Genomic DNA, 18986 nt, shown 5'->3' on the forward strand with positions numbered 1-18986 from the left:
AGTTATCCTCTGAAGTACCGTGGAGATTGGACTGTTTTCCAACACTCAGAACGAGGGGTTGCTTCTACATCCCAACCTCCAGTCTCTGGCTCTCATGGCCTGGATGTTGAGAGCTTAGAATTCACCTCCTTGGGTCTTTCAGAGGGTGTCTCCCTAGTCTTGCTTGCTTCCAGGAAAGATTCCACGAAGAGGTGTTACTCTTTCAAATGGAGGAGGTTTGCCATCTGGTGTGACAGCAAGGCCCTAGATCCTCTTTCTTGTCCTACACAGACCCTACTTGAATACCTTCTACACTTGTCAGAGTCTGGTCGCAAGACCAACTCCGTAAGAGTTCACCTTAGTGCGATTAGTGCTTATCATCACCGTGTAGAGGGTAAGCCTGGAGTAGCCTAGTGGTTAGTGCAGTGGACTTTGATCCTTGGGAACTGAGTTCATTTTGCACTGCAGCTCCTTGTGACTCTGGGCAAGTCACTTAACCCTCCATTTCCCCTGGTACAAAATAAGTACCTGAATATATGTAAACTGCTTTGAATGTAGTTGCAAAAAAACTCAGAAAGGAGGTATATCAAGTCTTATTTCCCTTTCCCTTTAGTTGTTCACTTCATGAGAGGTTTGCTTTTGTCAAAGCCCCCTGTCAAACCTCCACCAGTGTCATGGGATCTCAAAGTCGTTCTCACCCAGCTGATGAAAGCTCCTTTTGAGCCACTGAATTCCTGCCATCTGAAGTACTTGACCTGGAAGGTCATTTTCTTGGTGGCTGTTACTTCAGCTCGTAGAGTCAGTGAGCTTCAAGCCTTGGTAGTCCTCTGCACGCACCCTAAGTTCCTGCCAAAGGTGGTGTCGGAGTTCCATCTGAACCAGTCAATTGTCTTGCCAACTTTCTTTCCCAGTCCTCATACCCGCCCTGGCGAAAGCAGTTTGCACACCTTGGACTGCAAGAGAGCATTGGCCTTTTACGTGGAGCGGACAAAGCCCTTTAGACAGTCCGCCCAGTTGTTTGTTTCTTTTGATCCCAACGGGAGCGGAGTCGCCATCGGAAAACACACAATCTCCAATTGGCTAGCAGATTGCATTTCCTTCACTTATGCCCAAGCTGGGCTGTCTTTAGAGGGCCATGTCACGGCTCATAATGTTAGAGCCATGGCTTCGTCAGTGGCTCACTTAAAGTCAGCCTCCATTGAGGAGATTTGCAAGGCTGCAACGTGGTCATCAGTCCACACATTCACATCTCACTACTGCCTTCAGCAGGATACCCGACGCGACAGTCGGTTTGGGCAGGCGGTGCTGCAGAATCTGTTCGGGGTTTAGAATCCAACTCAACCCCCCTAGACTCATTTTTGTTCTGTTCCAGGCTGCACTCTCAGTTAGTTATTTATGGTTTCAGGTCAATCTCTGTTATGTCCTCGCCGTTGCAAGGCCCAATTGACCAATGTTCATTGTTTTGAGTGAGCCTGGTTGCTAGGGATACCCCACATGTGAGAACAAGCAGCCTGCTTGTCCTTGGAGAAAGCGAAGATACATACCTGTAGCAGGTATTCTCTGAGGACAGCAGGCTGATTGTTCTCACAAACCTGCCCACCTCCCCTTTGGAGTTATTGTTTTTTTTTATGCTTTTGATTTAACTGAGGAACGCATTCACACAACGGGTGGGAAATTGGTCTGCGCATGCATGGTGCGCACTGCACGCGCGCCAGAAGAATCTAGCAAGACTTTTTAAATATTTTGCTTGCAAAATGTTGGTTCCCGGGCCGACGCGGACGTCGACCCACATGTGAGAACACTCAACCTGCTGTCTTCGGAGAATACCTGCTACAGGTATGCATCTTCGCTTTTTGGATCATCTCCCATTATACTGCAATTAGATGGTATATCTCAAATTAGGAAGAAAAATCATTGGCAATTTGTCTTACGGAAAGAACATGGATTTAAAGACTACATATCTGATGCTATTATGAGTTTTTTTAAAATTTAATAATGTAACCAGTGGAAGAATTTATTTATTTATTTATTTAGTACCTGGCATCTGGGAGCTGAGGGAGGCTCTGAGACACATGTGCAGTACAGTGAAAAGAGACCTGCACTGACACCTGAGAAGTTAAAAAGTATTAAAACTAAGGTTTAAAAGGAATTGCATGTAATTAAATTGGCTGGCCATAAGGTTATATTTGCTTAGATGCTGTGCAGATGAGTTCATTTTTGGAATGTTCCAGTTTAGGTGTTTGGGGATCATTTTAAGTGAAACTTTTTAGAGGGTAAATGTCAGGGTATGGCTGTGATCTGACTCATATGGTTTAAATCCACAAATGAGGGTTTAAGGTATTATTTTTGATGAGAAATGTAAAATGGAATCTCTGTATGGAAATATGGTCTCAAATAGAGATTCCTGATTGGCTGCACTACTCCTGTTAGGTTTTGTGCCTGGTGACAGTTAAGGAGAGCAACGGAAGATCCAGGTGAGGGAAGACCTGTTTCCTAGTGTGTCTGGGTGTATGAGGTTTGTGAGGAAGGAATAACTGACGAACTATGAGTGTAACAATCATCTGAGTTTGGAAGAGTGAAAAGCAAAGATTAACTGAACCTCTTAGAGCTAAGTGAATTTAGTCTGACTGTGTGTGAATGAATGACATGGTCAGTGGTGAACTGTGAATTCAGCAACTGCTCTCTTTATAGTTAGGGAAAAGAAAATGAATGTTTATTAGGTTGAGTTAGGAGATCAGATTCAGATGATTTTATTTTAATTTATTTTGCTTATATTATAATCCAGTTCAGGTTCCAGTAACAGGCAGGCTTACATTAAAGTACACACACTGCAGGGAGGTAGACTCTCTCCTTTTATTTTCTTTATAGTATAAGTTTAGGAAGAAGACAAAGTGAAGACAACAAAGAAGAATTGATCCCAAGGTTAAGAAAACAGGAATCCAGCTAAGTACTGCAGGAGAATAGGATAACTGGACTCTGAGCTGAGAGAGACACTTTGCATTTACAAAGTATATACATACTTACTTTTAGGAACTGAGGACCTGAGAAAAGGAAGATTAGAAAATAGTTAAAACATTTCTTGGACATATAATCGGTTTGAAATAATAGTAGTTGATATTTACCTTTAAAGTAATTCTTATAGGAAATAAATCAGAAAGAGAAAAGAACTGTAATTGCTCCAGAAGAAAAAGTATTAGGGAAATTTATGTAAATGGTGTAATATGTAATACCTACCTGTGATTGTAAGTGATTCTGTTGATTTCCTATATTTTAGAGTGTAGTAGCTGGATCCAGTAGGTTTTTTTTTTAAATAATTATAGTATTTATTATATTTAAGTTTTTATCCAATTTTAATTAGTTACATAGCTACTTCAGTGCCATAGATTTATAAATGTGCACTCTAATAAACAAGTTATTATAGACTACCTGGATTGGTATTTGGCATTTGTGTGAATCCAATTGATTCTCTTTATAATAACTTTCTATAACTTTAATGTATTCATCCGGTAACATCTTTCTCAGGATGATGTTTGTTTATGTTCACTTTGCCTTTTTGTGAGCTGCACACAGTAAACCTCGGCTCACACGACTACATATCAGAGGGATAATTGAACTGTGTGTTGTTCGCAAGACAGGCAGGTGACAACAAGCCTGAGGTTACAGCTTGGCCTTGTTTATAGAACTCTTGCAAAGCATATATTAGAGGAATAATCATCTCCTTTGCTGCTAAAGGGCCCTGTTTACTAAGACGCGCAAGTGTTTTTAACACGCACTAAACGCTATAGACACCCATATGGATGTCTTTAGTATTGAGCATGCACTAATGTTTAGCGCACACTAAAAACGCTAGTACGCCCTTAGTGCTGCTTAGTAAATAGGGCCCAAAGTGTGCAAAAAGAATAATGAAGAGATTTTGAAACTAGAGCAAGATATTAAACTTAACGAAAGATAATAGGATAACCCCTCAAATATCCTCTTGCTTAATTAATTATGGAAATTGCATTACATGTATAATGCTAAGCAAGAATGCTGCAAAACCTTTATTTATGCAAGCTGCTAATTACTATTCTGGAAGTTATAAAAGTGGTCACCTACTGGCTACATATCTGAAGAGTAAATCTCATAGAATTAACATTACTGCTATTAAAGATGATTCTGGCAATACTTTGGTTCATGACTCAGATATGGATCCTCAGAAGCTTAGCCGAGATTGGGTGGCAGAGCCGGTGATGGGAGGCGGGGCTGGTTGGGATGCGGGGATAGTGCTGGGCAGACTTATATGGTCTGTGCCCTGAAAGTGACAGATACAAATCAAGGTAAGGTATACACAAAAAGTAGCACATATGAGTTTATCTTGTTGGGCAGGCTGGATGGACCGTGCAGGTCTTTTTCTGTCGTCATCTACTATGTTACTATCCTGCTTATAATCGAAAGAGAAAAACGCCTATACTGCGACCCAAATCGTGAGATGGGCGTCTTTCTCCCATGGGCGCCCAAATTGGTATAATCGAAAGCCGATTTTGGACGTTTCCAACTGCAATCCATCGTGGAAACGGATAAAGTTGATGGGGGCGTGTCGGAGGCGTGGTGAAGGCGGAACTGGGCGTGGTTATCGGTTGAGGAGAGATGGGCGTCTTTAGCTGATAATTGAAAAAAAAAAGTGTTTTTACCGCGATTTTGGGTCACTTTTTGTGGACCCTTTTTTTTTTCACGAACAAGTCCCAAAAAAGTGCCCCAACTGACCAGATGACCACTGGAGGGAATCGGGGATGACCTCTCTGGACTCCCCCAGTGGTCACTAACCCCCTCCCACCAAAAAACCCCATTTTAAAAACTTTTTTTCCAGTCTGTATGCCAGCCTCAAATGCCGTACCCACCTCCATGACAGCAGAATGTGTTTTATCCTGTGACAGCCTTTCCCTGGTTCTGATGTGGCTCTCGGGTGAGTGTGACACCTTTTCTGTTATGCGCACTGCAGAGTCACATCAGCAATGCATTGTGGTGGGTGTAGGGTATTGGGCTCCGTGATTCCACTAGCTTGTGGCAAATGCTCACGATGTTGGTAGTTGGTAGGCTCTACTCCAATGGTGCTTTTCCCTCTGCTTACTGGGTCAGAGTGTGCCCTGTTTTGTTTCCGGTAGTCCATGAGGTAGTGGCCATTTTTGTAAACCAGCTTTAGATCCCTTTCACGTGTTAGCCACATTACAGAACTTAGTTCTTCCCTTGAATGTGGCTGAAAGAGGGCATTGTACATCATTCTGCCAGCTCTGACCTACTGCTAATCTCAGTACCAGAGAGACTCGTTGCCAGTGGGGCACAACCTCTGATGTGCAGTTAACTGTGAGTAAGCGTGCTTATTCCAATAAAGGACGTTTTCAGCTAGATTAGTCTTCAGGTGTCAACTGGTGTGCCAATGTTATATAGCAGCAACAAGTCCTAGAGGCCTGCGTGTATGCAGGTCCCTGGAGCACTTTTAGTAGGTACCACAGTGCACTTCAGCCAGGTGGACCCAGGCCCATCCCCCCTACCTGTAACACTTGAGCTGGTAAATGGGAGGTCTCCAAAACCCTCTGTACCCACATGTAGGTGCCCCCTTCACCCCTAAGAGTTATGGTAGTGTTGTATATTTGTGGGTAGTGGGTTTTGGGGAAGGGGGGTTGGGTGCTCAGCACCCGTGGTAAGGGAGCTATGCATGTGAGAGCGTTGTCTGAAGTCCACTGCACGGACCTCTAGGGTGCCCAGTTGGTGTCCTGGCATGTCAGGGGGGCGAGTGTACTACGAATCGTGGCCCCTCCCACGACCAAATGGCTCGGATTAGGACGTTTTTGAGCTGGGTGTTTTGATGGGCTCACATTTACCAACCCAAGTGTAACAGGTGGGGGGGATGGGCCTGGATCCACCTGCCTGAAGTGCACTGCACCCACTAAAACTGCTCCAGGGACCTGCATACTGCTGTCATGGAGCTGGGTATGACATTTGAGGCTGGCAAAAAAAAATTTTTTAAGGTTTTTTTTTAGGGTGGAAGGGGGTTGGTGACCACTGGCGGAGTAAGGGGAGGTGATCCCTGATTCCCTCCGGTGGTCTTCTGGTCAGTTCGGGCAACTTTTTGAGGCTTGGTTGCAAGAAAAAATGGACCAAGTAAAGTCGGCCAAGTGCTCGTCGGGGACGCCCTTCTTTTTTCCATTATCGGCCGAGGACGCCCATCTCTTAATCACGCCCTAGTCCCGCCTTCGCTACGTTGCCAACATGCCCCCGTGAACTTCGGTCGTCCCCACGATGGAAAGCAGTTGAGGGCGCCCAAAATCGGCTTTCGATTATGCCGATTTAGGCAACCCTGAGAGAAGGACGCCCATCTCCCGATTTGTGTCGGAAGATGGGCACCCTTCTCTTTTGAAAATAAGCCTGTTAGTGCATAGGCAGGTTAGAAGTAATTAAAATAAATAAATCACCTGGATCCAATGGTCTCTCAGTAGAATTTTACATTGCCATTCCAGTCTTTACTACTTCCATATTTCAAACTATTTTTTGATTACCTTATTAATATGGAGATGGGTATGGGAACATTCACAGAAATCACCATCATAGTTCTGCCTAAATCTGATAAAGACCCACAAGATGTTGGGAAATTATAGACCTTTATCTTTAATTATGCCAAAGATATATGCCAAAATATTGCCAAATTGGTTATAACTGATCCTTCTGAAAATTATAAATAATGGTCAGAATGGATTCACGTATTGTCGCCTTTCTGCTGACAGCACAGGATTATTTTCAAATGTGCTAGCATATTTATCTTTTACATCTCAGCCATTGGTAGCTGTTGGATTAGTTGCGGGAAAAGCATTCACCCATTTTGAGTTGTTATTCCTATTTCAAACAATGACATGGTATGGCTTCTCAGCTGAATTTATGAACATAGTTAAATTTTTATTTACTGCTCAAACTCCAATGATCATCATGTGGCACAAGACAAGGCTTCCCCTTGTCACAATTATTATTTAATATTGCTGGGAACCCTTATTGACTGCTATTAGGAATAATCCAGCCATTCAGGATATAAATTGTCGTGCAACATCTATCAAACTTATCTGCATGTTAAGATGACATACTACTGTACATCTCTCCCAATTCCATATCTTCATTATTAGAGACCATAACACAATATTCTCTTTTTTCTGTTTATAAGCTTAATGCTAACAAAACTGAAATCGTGCCACTTAATTGTCCAGAACTAAAATCTGATCTCAAAGTTAAAATATTTGGATATATCTTTTGGACCCACAATTGAATAAACAATTCAGTACAATACTGAATACGTGATGCAGTTCATTAAAGTTTTTATAGCAAAGTTGATTCACCCTTCAATTTAACTTGGTGGGGTTGCTTAGATACCATCAAAATGATGATAATGTCCAAATCAACTATGTCTTAAGTATCCTGCCTTTTCTGCTTCATTCTTCCACCTATCATAGCATGGAAAGTTTATTATATAAATTCTTACGGAATAATAGGCAATCATGAATTGCTGGCAAAAAGCTTAAATGTGTGTCAGATAACGTTTCACAGGACATACCTAAATGAATGCAACTGGAGAACTTTTTTGCTCATACCTACCTTTGAAACTGATGCCCGCAATGTTGTCTTCTAAATCTACTACTAGTAACAAGATATTACAGTCAACACACTTTTATGGAAGTTTTTGGGCACAAATAAATGGTGACACACTTTATTAGCATCACTATGAAATAATGATTTTATTCAAATACAAAATAAACCTGTATAGTGGAAGTTGTGGAAGGTCTTATGTATCTGAATAATTGGTGACTTGATTGAAGACTCTCATTTTCTGCAGTTTTCTGATCTGCAAAAGAAATACAATCTTCCAACTACTCAATATTACAAATGGCTTTGAAATTGCCTAAGAAATGCTGTTCTGACCTATCTATACTAAGAACTCTTCCAGATACTGTATCATTATGTATTCTTGTTTCCTCTGGTACTGGTATTGCATCTAAATGGTATAAATTCTTACAAAAAGAGACATGGGAAGATATATGGACCCTTGTTTTCAAATCCATTTGCTCTTCATCCGTAATACAATCTCTATGTACATTTTTATTGCACAGAGCATTGTGTACACCATATAGAATATCTAAACTTGGTTCTTCTGACTCCAACTGCTGTTGGTCTTGTAAGAAAGAAATAGGGACTTTGCATCATATGATATTTTATTATCCTCAGCTAAGATCATTTTGGAGACAAGTCTGGAATAGTGTTTGTTCCATCTTTAATATTAAGGAACAATTGATGCTTAAAGTGATTACTGGAAAGCATCTTGGTCTGCATTGTTTTACTGGACCACCAAGCTAGATTGTTTCACATACTTATTTTTCTGGCCTCGAGAAGTATACTACAATCTTGGAAAGACTAATGTTGACTACAATATATGGTATCGGGGCTGGTGCAGTCCACAATATGCAGAAGGTCCCCAGTTTGATTCCTGAGACAGGTGTTCTATACCCATGCCCAGCTGGGACTAAGGGTGCTGTGAAGGCAGCATTCACACCCCCTTACAAGAGGGAGTCATAGATATCATTAGGGGTGAAACCTGGTGGTAGAAATTAGAAAAGCTGGTTGTGCAAGTTTCTCTCTGCAATCCTCTTTACTTCCAGGGTCATTCTCTACCACTGCCACCTAATGGTGACCCTGTGTATAACACAAAAGTTATCTAAAGACATGTCTGTTTTCCCTGGCCTTTCTTGGGTCAGTAGCTGATGCCTGAAGTGTGGTGTAGGTGGCTAGCGGTTTTATTGGTTATATGGTGCACAGTTATTATTATAGTTTATCATTATTGCTAGCAGTAGTAGTATATCTATTATTACTGTATATTATTGAGTTATAATTGAGTTAGTATTGAGTTCTTTTTAGTTTTGAGTTTTTATTTTGTCTTTTGTTTTACTTTTTATTAATTTGTTTTCTGTTTCTTTTCTATAATTTGAATGTTGTTCCTTTCCTTATACTATTTTGATTGTAAATCGTTTTTATGTCATTTGGAAAGGTGGTGTAACAAACAGAAATAAAGAATAAATCATAAACTATCACAACATCACCATGCCTTAAAGGACTCAACATCACTAGTCAGGAAAGTCTGCATGAATGCAGATTTTGTCCCCCAAGCGGAGGAGCCAATCTGTTTCCAAGTGTATAAGTGTACACATCTCGAAGGGAAGAGGTGTATGACGTTGTGAACCTACCTTACACAGAACAATTAAACAGGCAAGCAACCTAGGTCAGCCACAGCAGCAAGAGATAAACACCTGTAGTGTTCTCCTAGGCTAAATGTGTGTCTTATCTGTGCTGATGTGAGGCATTTTTTAGAGGTGGGAGTTTAGCTTGGTGACGTACTAGAGAGGTAAGCTCCTCAAAGGAAGGGGTTGGTTAGTGACCCAAGGTGTTACCGATTCACAAGAACCATAAGATAGGGCCAGGGATCAGTGATCTCCCTTTTTATTCCTCACCAAGACTGCTCATCAGTGCACCAAAGCTGATAGTTCTGTACTGAGAGTACACACACTTTCTGGGAAGTCATGGGATGACTGTTGTAGTATTGCACCTGTATATCACAGAAGAGAAAGGAAAAACACGAGTGAACTTCTAAGATCAGTATGTGCCTATCTCCTTATTCATCAGAGTTTATACTGAATGAATCTATCATTCTATATATCTGGGCTTCACCAGTTTCTGTGATCCTGGTGCTTTTGTGCAGCGGTCAGTCTTCCTGGGAATTATAGAGGTTCAGGGTAGTGCTCAAACACAGGCCTTTAGGGGACAGGGTGTCTGCAGAGCAGGTCCTTGAGGGAGAAGCCTGGAAAGAGCTACTGAACTAAGAAGTAAAGAAAAGCAAAGTATTGGCGCTTGATCATAGTTTCATCAGTGCACAGTGTCACTGCAACAGCTGAATTAGATCTGTCCAGGACAGATGAGTGGCACATCAATTTCCAAATGCATTCACTTAACACTAATCCCCTCAAAGCTCCCTGCTAGGAATTGGCAGCCTCTGATCTTTCCAGACTCTGGTGTTCCGTTACATGATAGAGACAAGTCTTTTTAATTAATTTTGCAGCAGCTGCAGACTGAAATTAGTAGTAATCAAGCGATTCCCCTCCCTCAGCACTGTCGTTTCAGTCCTGAACTGATCAGGTAACTCTCATTCATTCCCCACAGTACTGAGATATAGATCTATCTCCCAGCTGACAGTTCTGTTCTGTGGTACTCCTGCTATTCGAGTACTGAAACCCAGAGACATTTTGGTCCAGAGGAGGCTGCAATCAGGAGCTCAGTGTTCAGAGGCCATATGTGTGTTGCTTGTTGAAAGCAGGAACCAGAGGGAATGTTTAGTAGAAAATGGAAAAGGGTTGGCAAGTAATCCAGTTCCAGTAGAGAGATGTTTTCGTCAGCCCTGGGTTTGAACTTAATCCCAAATCAGTGTGATATTTTGAAATCTTTGCATCTATCCATTGAAATCAGTTATGTAGGTCTCATAATAGTGCACTGGGATAAGGTTGCCTGAAATCCAGGACTGGCCTTAAAATCTCCTTCTTGAACTGAGTAATTAGGCAGCTCTGAAACACTCAAAAACAAATGGAAGGAAGAAGTCAAAGCTGTAAAGAGACCAGTTTTGCGGGTCATCTCCTACACTCCTGCTGGGGAGCCAAGAACTCCCACTGAGCAGCTTCCTCTTCTGTCAGCAGCAGGAGATGTGTTAGTAAGACATCATCTTCTGCTTCTGCAGGACTGGTCTCGCAATAAGGGCTGAAAAATCTCACAGCTCATCACAAACGGACCTATGGCAACAGGAGATGACGTTTTATTAAGGAGTCTCCTGCTTCTGGAGAGGGAGGTGGTGGTGCTGGGGCCACAGGATAGAATTATACCAGGGGATGGAGCCAGGACTCAGAGTGGGTTGGGCTGGCAGAGTGGGGTGAGGCTAGGTGTATGTCCTGTAATCTCCCTCTCAATAATTGGGTTCACTTTGCTGCTCAGCAAACTTCACTTATCATTTTAATTGACGAACTGTTTAGACAAGAAAGTGAGCTGAGAATACTGCAGAGCAGAAGCTGAGTGGCTATTTCAGCGAATGTGACAGGTGGCCAGGAATAATTTACAGTATTCTGTAAGTTAAATGCATAAATGGGAGTCCTGCCTATGTCCTGTCCATTCTCCATCCATGTGTCCACCCTCCCTTGCGAATACACACAATGTAAGTTACACAGGTAGTTGCAGAATAGCACTGAGGTGCGTCTTTAGCACTTATGCACACATTCTAAATGTATGTGCGCATAATGGTAGCTTAAGTGTTAGTGTCCGTCACGTGTTTAGCAGGTGACAGAGGGGAGGCAAAATAGTGTGTGTTCATCTGAAAATGAAATGTACATGTGTGGTGTTTCTCCTCCACCTGAGCACCTCCATAGTGAGGCCTACTTTTTAATTCAGCATTTCAGAAGAGCAGTTTTAACCAGTTCATTCTACCTCAGTAAATACCTACCAACTGGGATAAATGCATTTGAAAATTGCCTTGTTCCAGGGGCAGCTGAATGCTTTTTGGTTTAGAGGAGAAGGAATGCTCTGCCCCCAACCCAACCTCCATCCTCAGCCCCCAAATCTCTCCTTCCCTTCCCTACCATTCCATAGTCCACCATCACCCCCTATATGCCCTCCCCCAAGGTGACCAGGAGCTCTCTACTTCCCTTCCCCTAAATTCTCCACATGACCTCCAGCATCTCTTTCCTTCCCCCCTCCCCATAGTCTTCAATGTCTTTTTCTTTCCTTGTGCTTCTTTCCTCCCCCTTGAAGTGTCTAGCATCTTACCTCCCTTCCCCCACAGCAGCAATACTACAGCATTACAGAAGACACATCATGGATGGGTGGCACAGGGTCTTGAGCATTTATGTATGCTCAATGCCTGCCAGCTCCCGCTCCCTGCAAACTTTCTGTTTTGGAGGGGGTTGAAGCCGGTTTACCTTGAGCATGTAAGGATGCCGGTCAGCTGCAGTATGTCTTTTGTAATACTGAACGTTGCGTCTTACCCCAGGGGAAGGGATGGAAGAAAGTAAACACTTTGTGGTAGAGGGAAGGAAGAAAAAGTTTTGTGGTGCCATAACACCTGTGGCCACTGTTCCCTCTAAGCTGAGTGGGAGTCCTCCACTTATAGTCCTGCCAGTAGGGGGTGCTGTTTCATTAGCATATTTTCAATAATGAGGGACAGGTAAGATTTGCAGGACTCCAGGGAACCTACCTATCCCTAGCGATTGAAAATGCAATATTTAAGCATCGCCATCTACTTTCAGCAGTGCTGTTGGAGGACTCCTGCTCAGCTTACAGTGAACAGAGCCTGTGGCTTCTCCCATTCCAACACCTTTGCCCTTCTCATCTCTGTTTTGGAAGTTATATAATGTGCTTAAAATGATAATTCTAGATTTTGTTGTTTAATGTACTGATAATGAAGTTTCCACTTTCCCTTCTTGTTATGTGATGTGGCTGCTTTTGAATGCACAGAAGTAAAGGTTAACAAGCAGAATCATTAAAGTGATAGCTTTTTCTTAGACTAGCACTCAAAGCTAGTCAAAAAAGGTGTTAAATACCCTGCTGGTCCAGTTCTGGGACCAAGCAGCCCAATGCTGCCCTACAGAAGCCAGTCCTGAGATCACACAAATGTTTTGGATTTAATGGGGTGGCTGATATGGCTTTTAACCTCTGCAGGAAGATCATCAGATAAAGAATGCTATTAGATTTATTTTATTATTTTAAATCCTTATTGACGATCTTGATATCAAACAACCAGTACCCATAACATTTATAGATATTCTATAACCCATTAAGGTATACTATAACATTTTGGGCCCAATATGCAATAGGGTTTTATAGGGCAGGAGAGGCTCCTTTCCAGTTAAACCACATTTATAACTACATAAGTATTGCCACACTAGGACAGACCAAAGGTCCATCAATCCCAGCATCCTGTTTCCAACAGTGGCCATCCAGGTCACAAATACCTGGCAAGATCCCGAAAAAGCTCAATACATTTTATTCTGCTTATCCCAGAAATAAGGAGTAGATTTTCCCGAAATCAATTTAGTAATGGCCTGTGGACTTTTCCTTTAGAAAGCTGTCCAGACGTCTGTGAGGGGTTGTTCAGCAGTATGTAACCAAACAGTGCTGTCCAGGGAGTGCTGAGGCAGTCCGAGGATGGAGTTCGGACAGAGACAGGACTTACCCTTTTATGTTTGTTTTGTCATTTGATATACCACTAATTCTAACATAAGCGGTTCACAAAGTAAAAACACACTATAAAGGAAAGGAATGCCAATAATAATAGAATAGAGCTCAATCAAAACTACAAAATTAAATAAAGTTAAAATTAAAAAGAAAGCTAAAGTCTTTAAAAATAACTTTTAAAGTATATGCAGGCACACAATCTCATCTGGGATTAGGAAGAGAGATCCCAAAAGACAGCTGGAAAAAATGGGTATTAAGAAGTGATTTAAATTTAGTGAAAGAGAGTTCAGAATGAATTAAAGCCATCTGGGTCTTTAGATCTCTGTTATTCAGAGAGTCTGGCTTGGACTTTTAGCTGAGCCAGGAGGTTGCCCTTTATTGAGGAAGCCCTGAAACTGTTGGTCACAGAGCTCTGTTAAGAGCTGGTATTCTGGGCCACAGTAGGGAAAAGTACCTTATGAGTTTCTCCTGAAGACTGGTGGAGAAGAGGTTTCCCTCTGTGGGAGAGTCCTTTGACTTTTAGTCACAGAGCTTTGTTAAGAGCTGGTGTTCTAGGCTACAGCAGGACTCCTAGAGGTGTCTCGAGAAGATGACCCTTGGGAGGCGATCAAGGCAATCTGTCCTTGAGAGAGGCTTATTGTGAGATGGGAGGCCTGGGAATCCATTCGGACTCCAGGTCCAGCGGCAGAGGAAACCCATGGGAGTGTGCTCTGGGCATATCAGCCCCTGGGAGCCAACTCAGGGCAAGGCCTTTGGAGGCACAAAGGAGTGCCTAAGGCCCAGCGGTGGAAAGCTTCCAGGGTGCAGTTGGCACCAGGAGCATAAGAGTGGCTCACGGGGTGCAGATCGGCACCAGGAGCCCAGCGGAGGAGGTAGCTCCCGGGAGCACAATTGGCTCCTGGAGCTTGGCCGCAGGGATTGGCCATAATCAACCGGGCTCAGCTTCCTTTGGTTGTCTAGCAGCCACCAGCCCAGAGTTTTCTAGCAGGAGGGTGAGACTTGGGGATTGGGTGGGGGGGGGGGGGGACCAGGGAAGGACATAAGGAAGGAGTAAGGGGTGGGATACAGGCCATACTGCCCTAACCACACTAAGACTCAGCCTAGAGTGATAGGAAGGAACCAGGAGTTGCTGCTTAGACAAAAAGCCTAATGGATTCAAAGAGTGTTGAACTAATTGATTAACATAGTAGATGACTGCAAATAAAGACCTGTAAGGTCCATCCAGTGTGCCTAACAAGATAAACTCATTACATATGATCTCATATGGGTCTCATTTGCTGTAGAGCCATTTGGAAGATTCGATAAAGAAAATTTGGACACCATCTGAAAAGCTCCACTCCAGCCCATCCAAATCTATTCAGCCACGATTAGGGCACAGACCCTAGAAGTCTGCCCTGCACTTACCTTGTTCTCCAACTTCTGAAGCTGAATTTGTCCAGCCATGATCAGAGCACAGACAATAAACGTTTGCCCAGTACTGGCTTTACTTCCCAATTACCAGTGTTGCTTTTGAATCTCTGCTAAGCTTCTTGGGATCCATTCCTTCTAAACCGTATTCCTTTGTGTTTATCCCATGCATTTTTGAATTCCATTATCATTTTCATCTCCACCATCTCCCATGGGAGGGCGTTCTAGGTAACTACCACCCTCTCCATAAAAAAAAATACTTCCTGACATTATTCCTCTGTCTACCCCCTTTCAACCTCAATTCATGTCCTCTAGTTGTAGCGCCTTACCGTCTCTGGAAATGCTTTGTTTGTGGATTAATACCTTTCAAATATTTGAACGTCTGTATCATTTCACCCGTCTCTCCCTTCCTCCAGGGTATATATGTTCAGATCAGTAAGTCTTTCCTTATATGTCTTGCAACTCAAATCCCATACCATTTTTGTCACTTTTCTTTGAATCGCTTCGTCTTTTTACATCCTTTGTGAGATACGACCTTCAAAACTGAACACAATACTCCAAGTGGTGCCTCACCAATGATTTGTAGGTTATCTCAAAACAAAGCTTTAATCACTGCTAAATCTTTTAACACTTTTGTATATCTGTATAGTAAAACCTGTACATTCAATAAAACTGTTCAACATTTGACACCCTTGTTCACAAAGTTCATTTTTGAGTTTCCTGGGGGGGGGGGGGGGGGGGGAGAAGAGGGTATCTCACCCGCTAACGCTTTTCTTCCCCAGGTGGAAGCACCAGGTGTCTAATGCTGAAGGGGCCGATGGAGCCTACCCATGGGGGACCCAGAGATGCTCAAATATTTTAGGGGCTAAGAAGTAGAAAACAGAATTTCTGGTGGACTCATAGTGAGTTTTTTGGGAGTTGAGAGAACAAGATGATGCACATCTAAAGATTGGAGAGTTTGGTATGGAGTATAAGGAATAAGCAAGGACAAATATAGAAGTGTACCCACATAGTGTGCTTGAATCAAGTACTGGTAACCAGTGTAACCTGATTAGTAGGGGGGGAAGCATGATCAAACTTCCGAGCCCTACACAAGACATGTGCTGCAGAATTTTGTATGGTCTGTAAATGACATAGTTAGGATTTGGGTATTAGCGGTGGTATTTAGTCCTCTAACCAGGTTGTCCTAACTTTATCCACAGAGTTACCTGGGCACCAGTCTGTAGTGTCTGGTGCCTGAATAACTTCTGGGCAGTCTCGCTGACTTGGATGTTCAATGCCAATACCCGGACATGACATGGCATTGAATATCCAGTTATAATTCATCCTGTGGCTGTCAACAGCTCAAAAACTGCTGATTTCTGTGGGCAGAATATTGGCTTCATTTTCTTTACTGAATTCTTTTTCTAATCAAACCTCAGCTCAGATATACAACAGGAACAGCTTCTCCACTTTTCACCCTATTTCCCCTAGATCCCTTCCTTCATTGTCTCATCTACCCCCATCAACTTTCTTTTAGCTCAGAATCTGCTCACCAACCCTTTATTCTCAGCTCTCCTCTCCCACTTGTCACCTGATTTAAGCTTGTGTATCTTTTGGTGAATGAGCACAACATAGGTTCTTTCTGTAGATGTATTCTGACATCTTGCTATGTCTCTTTTCTTTAGACGGGGAGTTATATGCAGGTGTGTATATTGATTTCATGGGCACAGATGCTGCAATCTTTCGCACCATGGGCAAACAGACAGCAATGAGGACTGACCAATACAACTCCCGCTGGCTAAATGGTAAGTCGGTGTGTACACGGTTACAGTGAGAGGTGAGTGAGGTCAGTGGGACTATACACAATGAGATTAGAGGGGGTGAGTACACGGAGAGAGGTGAGTGAGCGTGCATGCAATAAGAGGGAGTGGGAGCTTGTGCAGTCAGAAGGGTGGGGGCATGAGTAGTGAAAATTAATAGGACACAAGGGGGAAAATTGAATGGGTCATAAATGGTGAGTGGTGAGGGAGGTAAGGCAGGATGTGACTGGGAGTGTAGATAGCGAGCGGAGGGATGTGAAGGGATGTCTAATTAGAGGTGTGTATGGTTGCGCACTTTGAGAGGCGCGTTCAGACATAAGAAGGTGACAAAGTCACATGCAACGAAAAGAGGGTAAGACAGATATGAGCTTGACATTGCTGCCAGACAAAACAGTAAAAACTCAAGTTAAAAAGAGTTTGATTGGGCATACAAGAAAGGGTCAACATGGTTTTAGCAAAAGGGAAGTCACACCTTCAAAACATTTCAAGGCGGATTTTCAGAGAACATTTAACAAAGTTTCACATGAAAGACTGCTCAGGAAATTAAAAAGTCATGGGACAGGAAAGAGTTTTCTTAATAACTGGTGCACAATACCATTCCAAAAAGAGTTTACAATAGATCAGCAAAGAAACAACTTCAACCTAAAGTAGGATCTTAGGGCCCCTTTTACAAAGCGGCTAAAAAGGAAGTATTGCTGGGCTACCGCAGCAGCCCAGCGGTAGTTCCCACCCGCAGCATGCCATCATATCCAGCAGGAACCCATACTGCCACCTCAATGAGTGACGCTAAGGGATCCCCTGAAATGGCTGTGCGGCAAATGCTTCACTTGCCGCACGGCTATTTCTTTTAAAAAAGAGTGACCTTTTAACTTGCTGCGGTAAAAGGGGGCCTCAGCGCATATCAAAAATTTGAGCTGATGCAGGCGCAGACCTTCTTTTGCCGCAGCTTGGTAAAAGGGTCCCTGACTGTTTTACCAAGAAAGTGATTTCTCAAATATTTTTTAAAGTAGTTTTTGAATATTTTTTAAAAATAATTTTTAGAATAGTTTTTAGGATGTGGAGGAAAAGACTTCAAAAATCAGAATAACAGGTTTCATATGTCACATTGCTCTTATCAACAGTTCTTCTTGGTATCGGTCTGAAAAACCTCCATTTTTATACAACAACCAATTTTCCCATTTTTTTTTAGCATTACTTTTTTTATTGAAAAACAATATGAATACAAGATCTCCAATACAAGTTGCAATAGTATTACCTTCCAACTTACAGACTGCACTCAGATTCATAACAATTATATAACTTGGAATACTAAATACCAATTTTCCCATTTTTATTACCGGACTATTGTCTTTATAACAGTTCCAGTATAACTTTAGTCAAAAAGCATTAAATAGTCACAATATGACCTTTGATTAAAAAGGTACTAATATATAGTTTAAGCACTTATCTTAATGACCTTCCCAACTGGGCCTGTTTCACCTGATACCAGGACTTCCTCAGGGGTTGCCATGTGATGAATGGAGATTGCAAATATCTGAGCAATAACTCCAATATATCCAGTATGCTATAAAATTGACGTAATCTGTAGTGCCAGCACTCAATGAATTGTGTTGAAATTGCCAAAACTTTTCTGTTAATAGAACCGCAGTTTAAGGCATACCACCAATGACCAAAATGGTGTTGGAATATTCAATTCAGTTCTTGTATACCGCTACTATCTCCTTTCCAGGGTTCAGGGTGGTTTATATTCTAGGTGAGACAAAAGCAGATAGTGTTAGTGTGAGGTATGAGAAACATTAGAGACAACTGGTGTAATGCATGAGACTAAAAACATTAAAGGAAAGGGTGATGGATGATACTCGGAAGTAGAAGTCATGATGGGAAGAGAAAGGTTTTTAGCCTCTTCCTGAAGTGGAGGTAGCTGTTTTCTGATCTGATGGGAATAGGTAGAGAGCTGAAAATCTTCCGATTTTGAATTGTCTTTTGAAATGGTGATTCTAGCATTAGTTGTTTTTTCAGACCGGACCAGATATAGCAAAGCGGTCTTAGCAGTTCAGAGGTGAAATCCTGTAGGATTTGAAAAACTAAAGAAGCAGCTTTCTGAGTCTTTCTGCTATGGGAAACCAGTGCAGTTTGTTTAGATGAGTTATTCAGTCTGTATATTAGTCTAGCAGCTGTATTCTGTGTGAGATTTGCATTTTTTCCTGATATTGACACTTAATACCAAGAAATAGAATGTTACAGTAATCCAAGTGAGGTAGGACTAACATTTGGACTTAGTAGTGCGAAAACCTTTTGGTCAAAGAATGGTCTGACTAGACGTACCTGTCTCATTTTGAATAGTGTTTTCTTCCATAGCTGATTAATATAGGAAGAGAAGGTGAGTGAAGAATCAAGCAAGACCCCTAATACTCTGGTTTCAGAATCAACTGCAAACCTTTGACCGTTGGAAAAAGATATTGATGATGGGACCTCAACTTCCTGATTTTGGAACCACAGGACCTTGGTTTTTTGTGCATTCAG

The 18986-nt window shown here is 42.2% G+C and overlaps 1 protein-coding gene across 2 annotated transcripts in view; it reads left to right on the forward strand.

The window, feature by feature from the left end:
• SEMA3F (semaphorin 3F) overlaps positions 1 to 18986 on the forward strand; it is a 549876-nt gene that overhangs the window by 399967 nt on the left and 130923 nt on the right. For both annotated transcript variants that reach the window (XM_030205370.1, XM_030205371.1), the window contains one exon: positions 16329 to 16448. In XM_030205370.1, the coding sequence (XP_030061230.1) occupies positions 16329 to 16448 (120 nt within the window). The remainder of the gene's footprint in view (positions 1 to 16328; positions 16449 to 18986) is intronic.

Source organism: Microcaecilia unicolor, chromosome 6, assembly GCF_901765095.1.
Source record: "Microcaecilia unicolor chromosome 6, aMicUni1.1, whole genome shotgun sequence".
NCBI classification, from domain to species: Eukaryota; Metazoa; Chordata; class Amphibia; order Gymnophiona; family Siphonopidae; genus Microcaecilia; species Microcaecilia unicolor.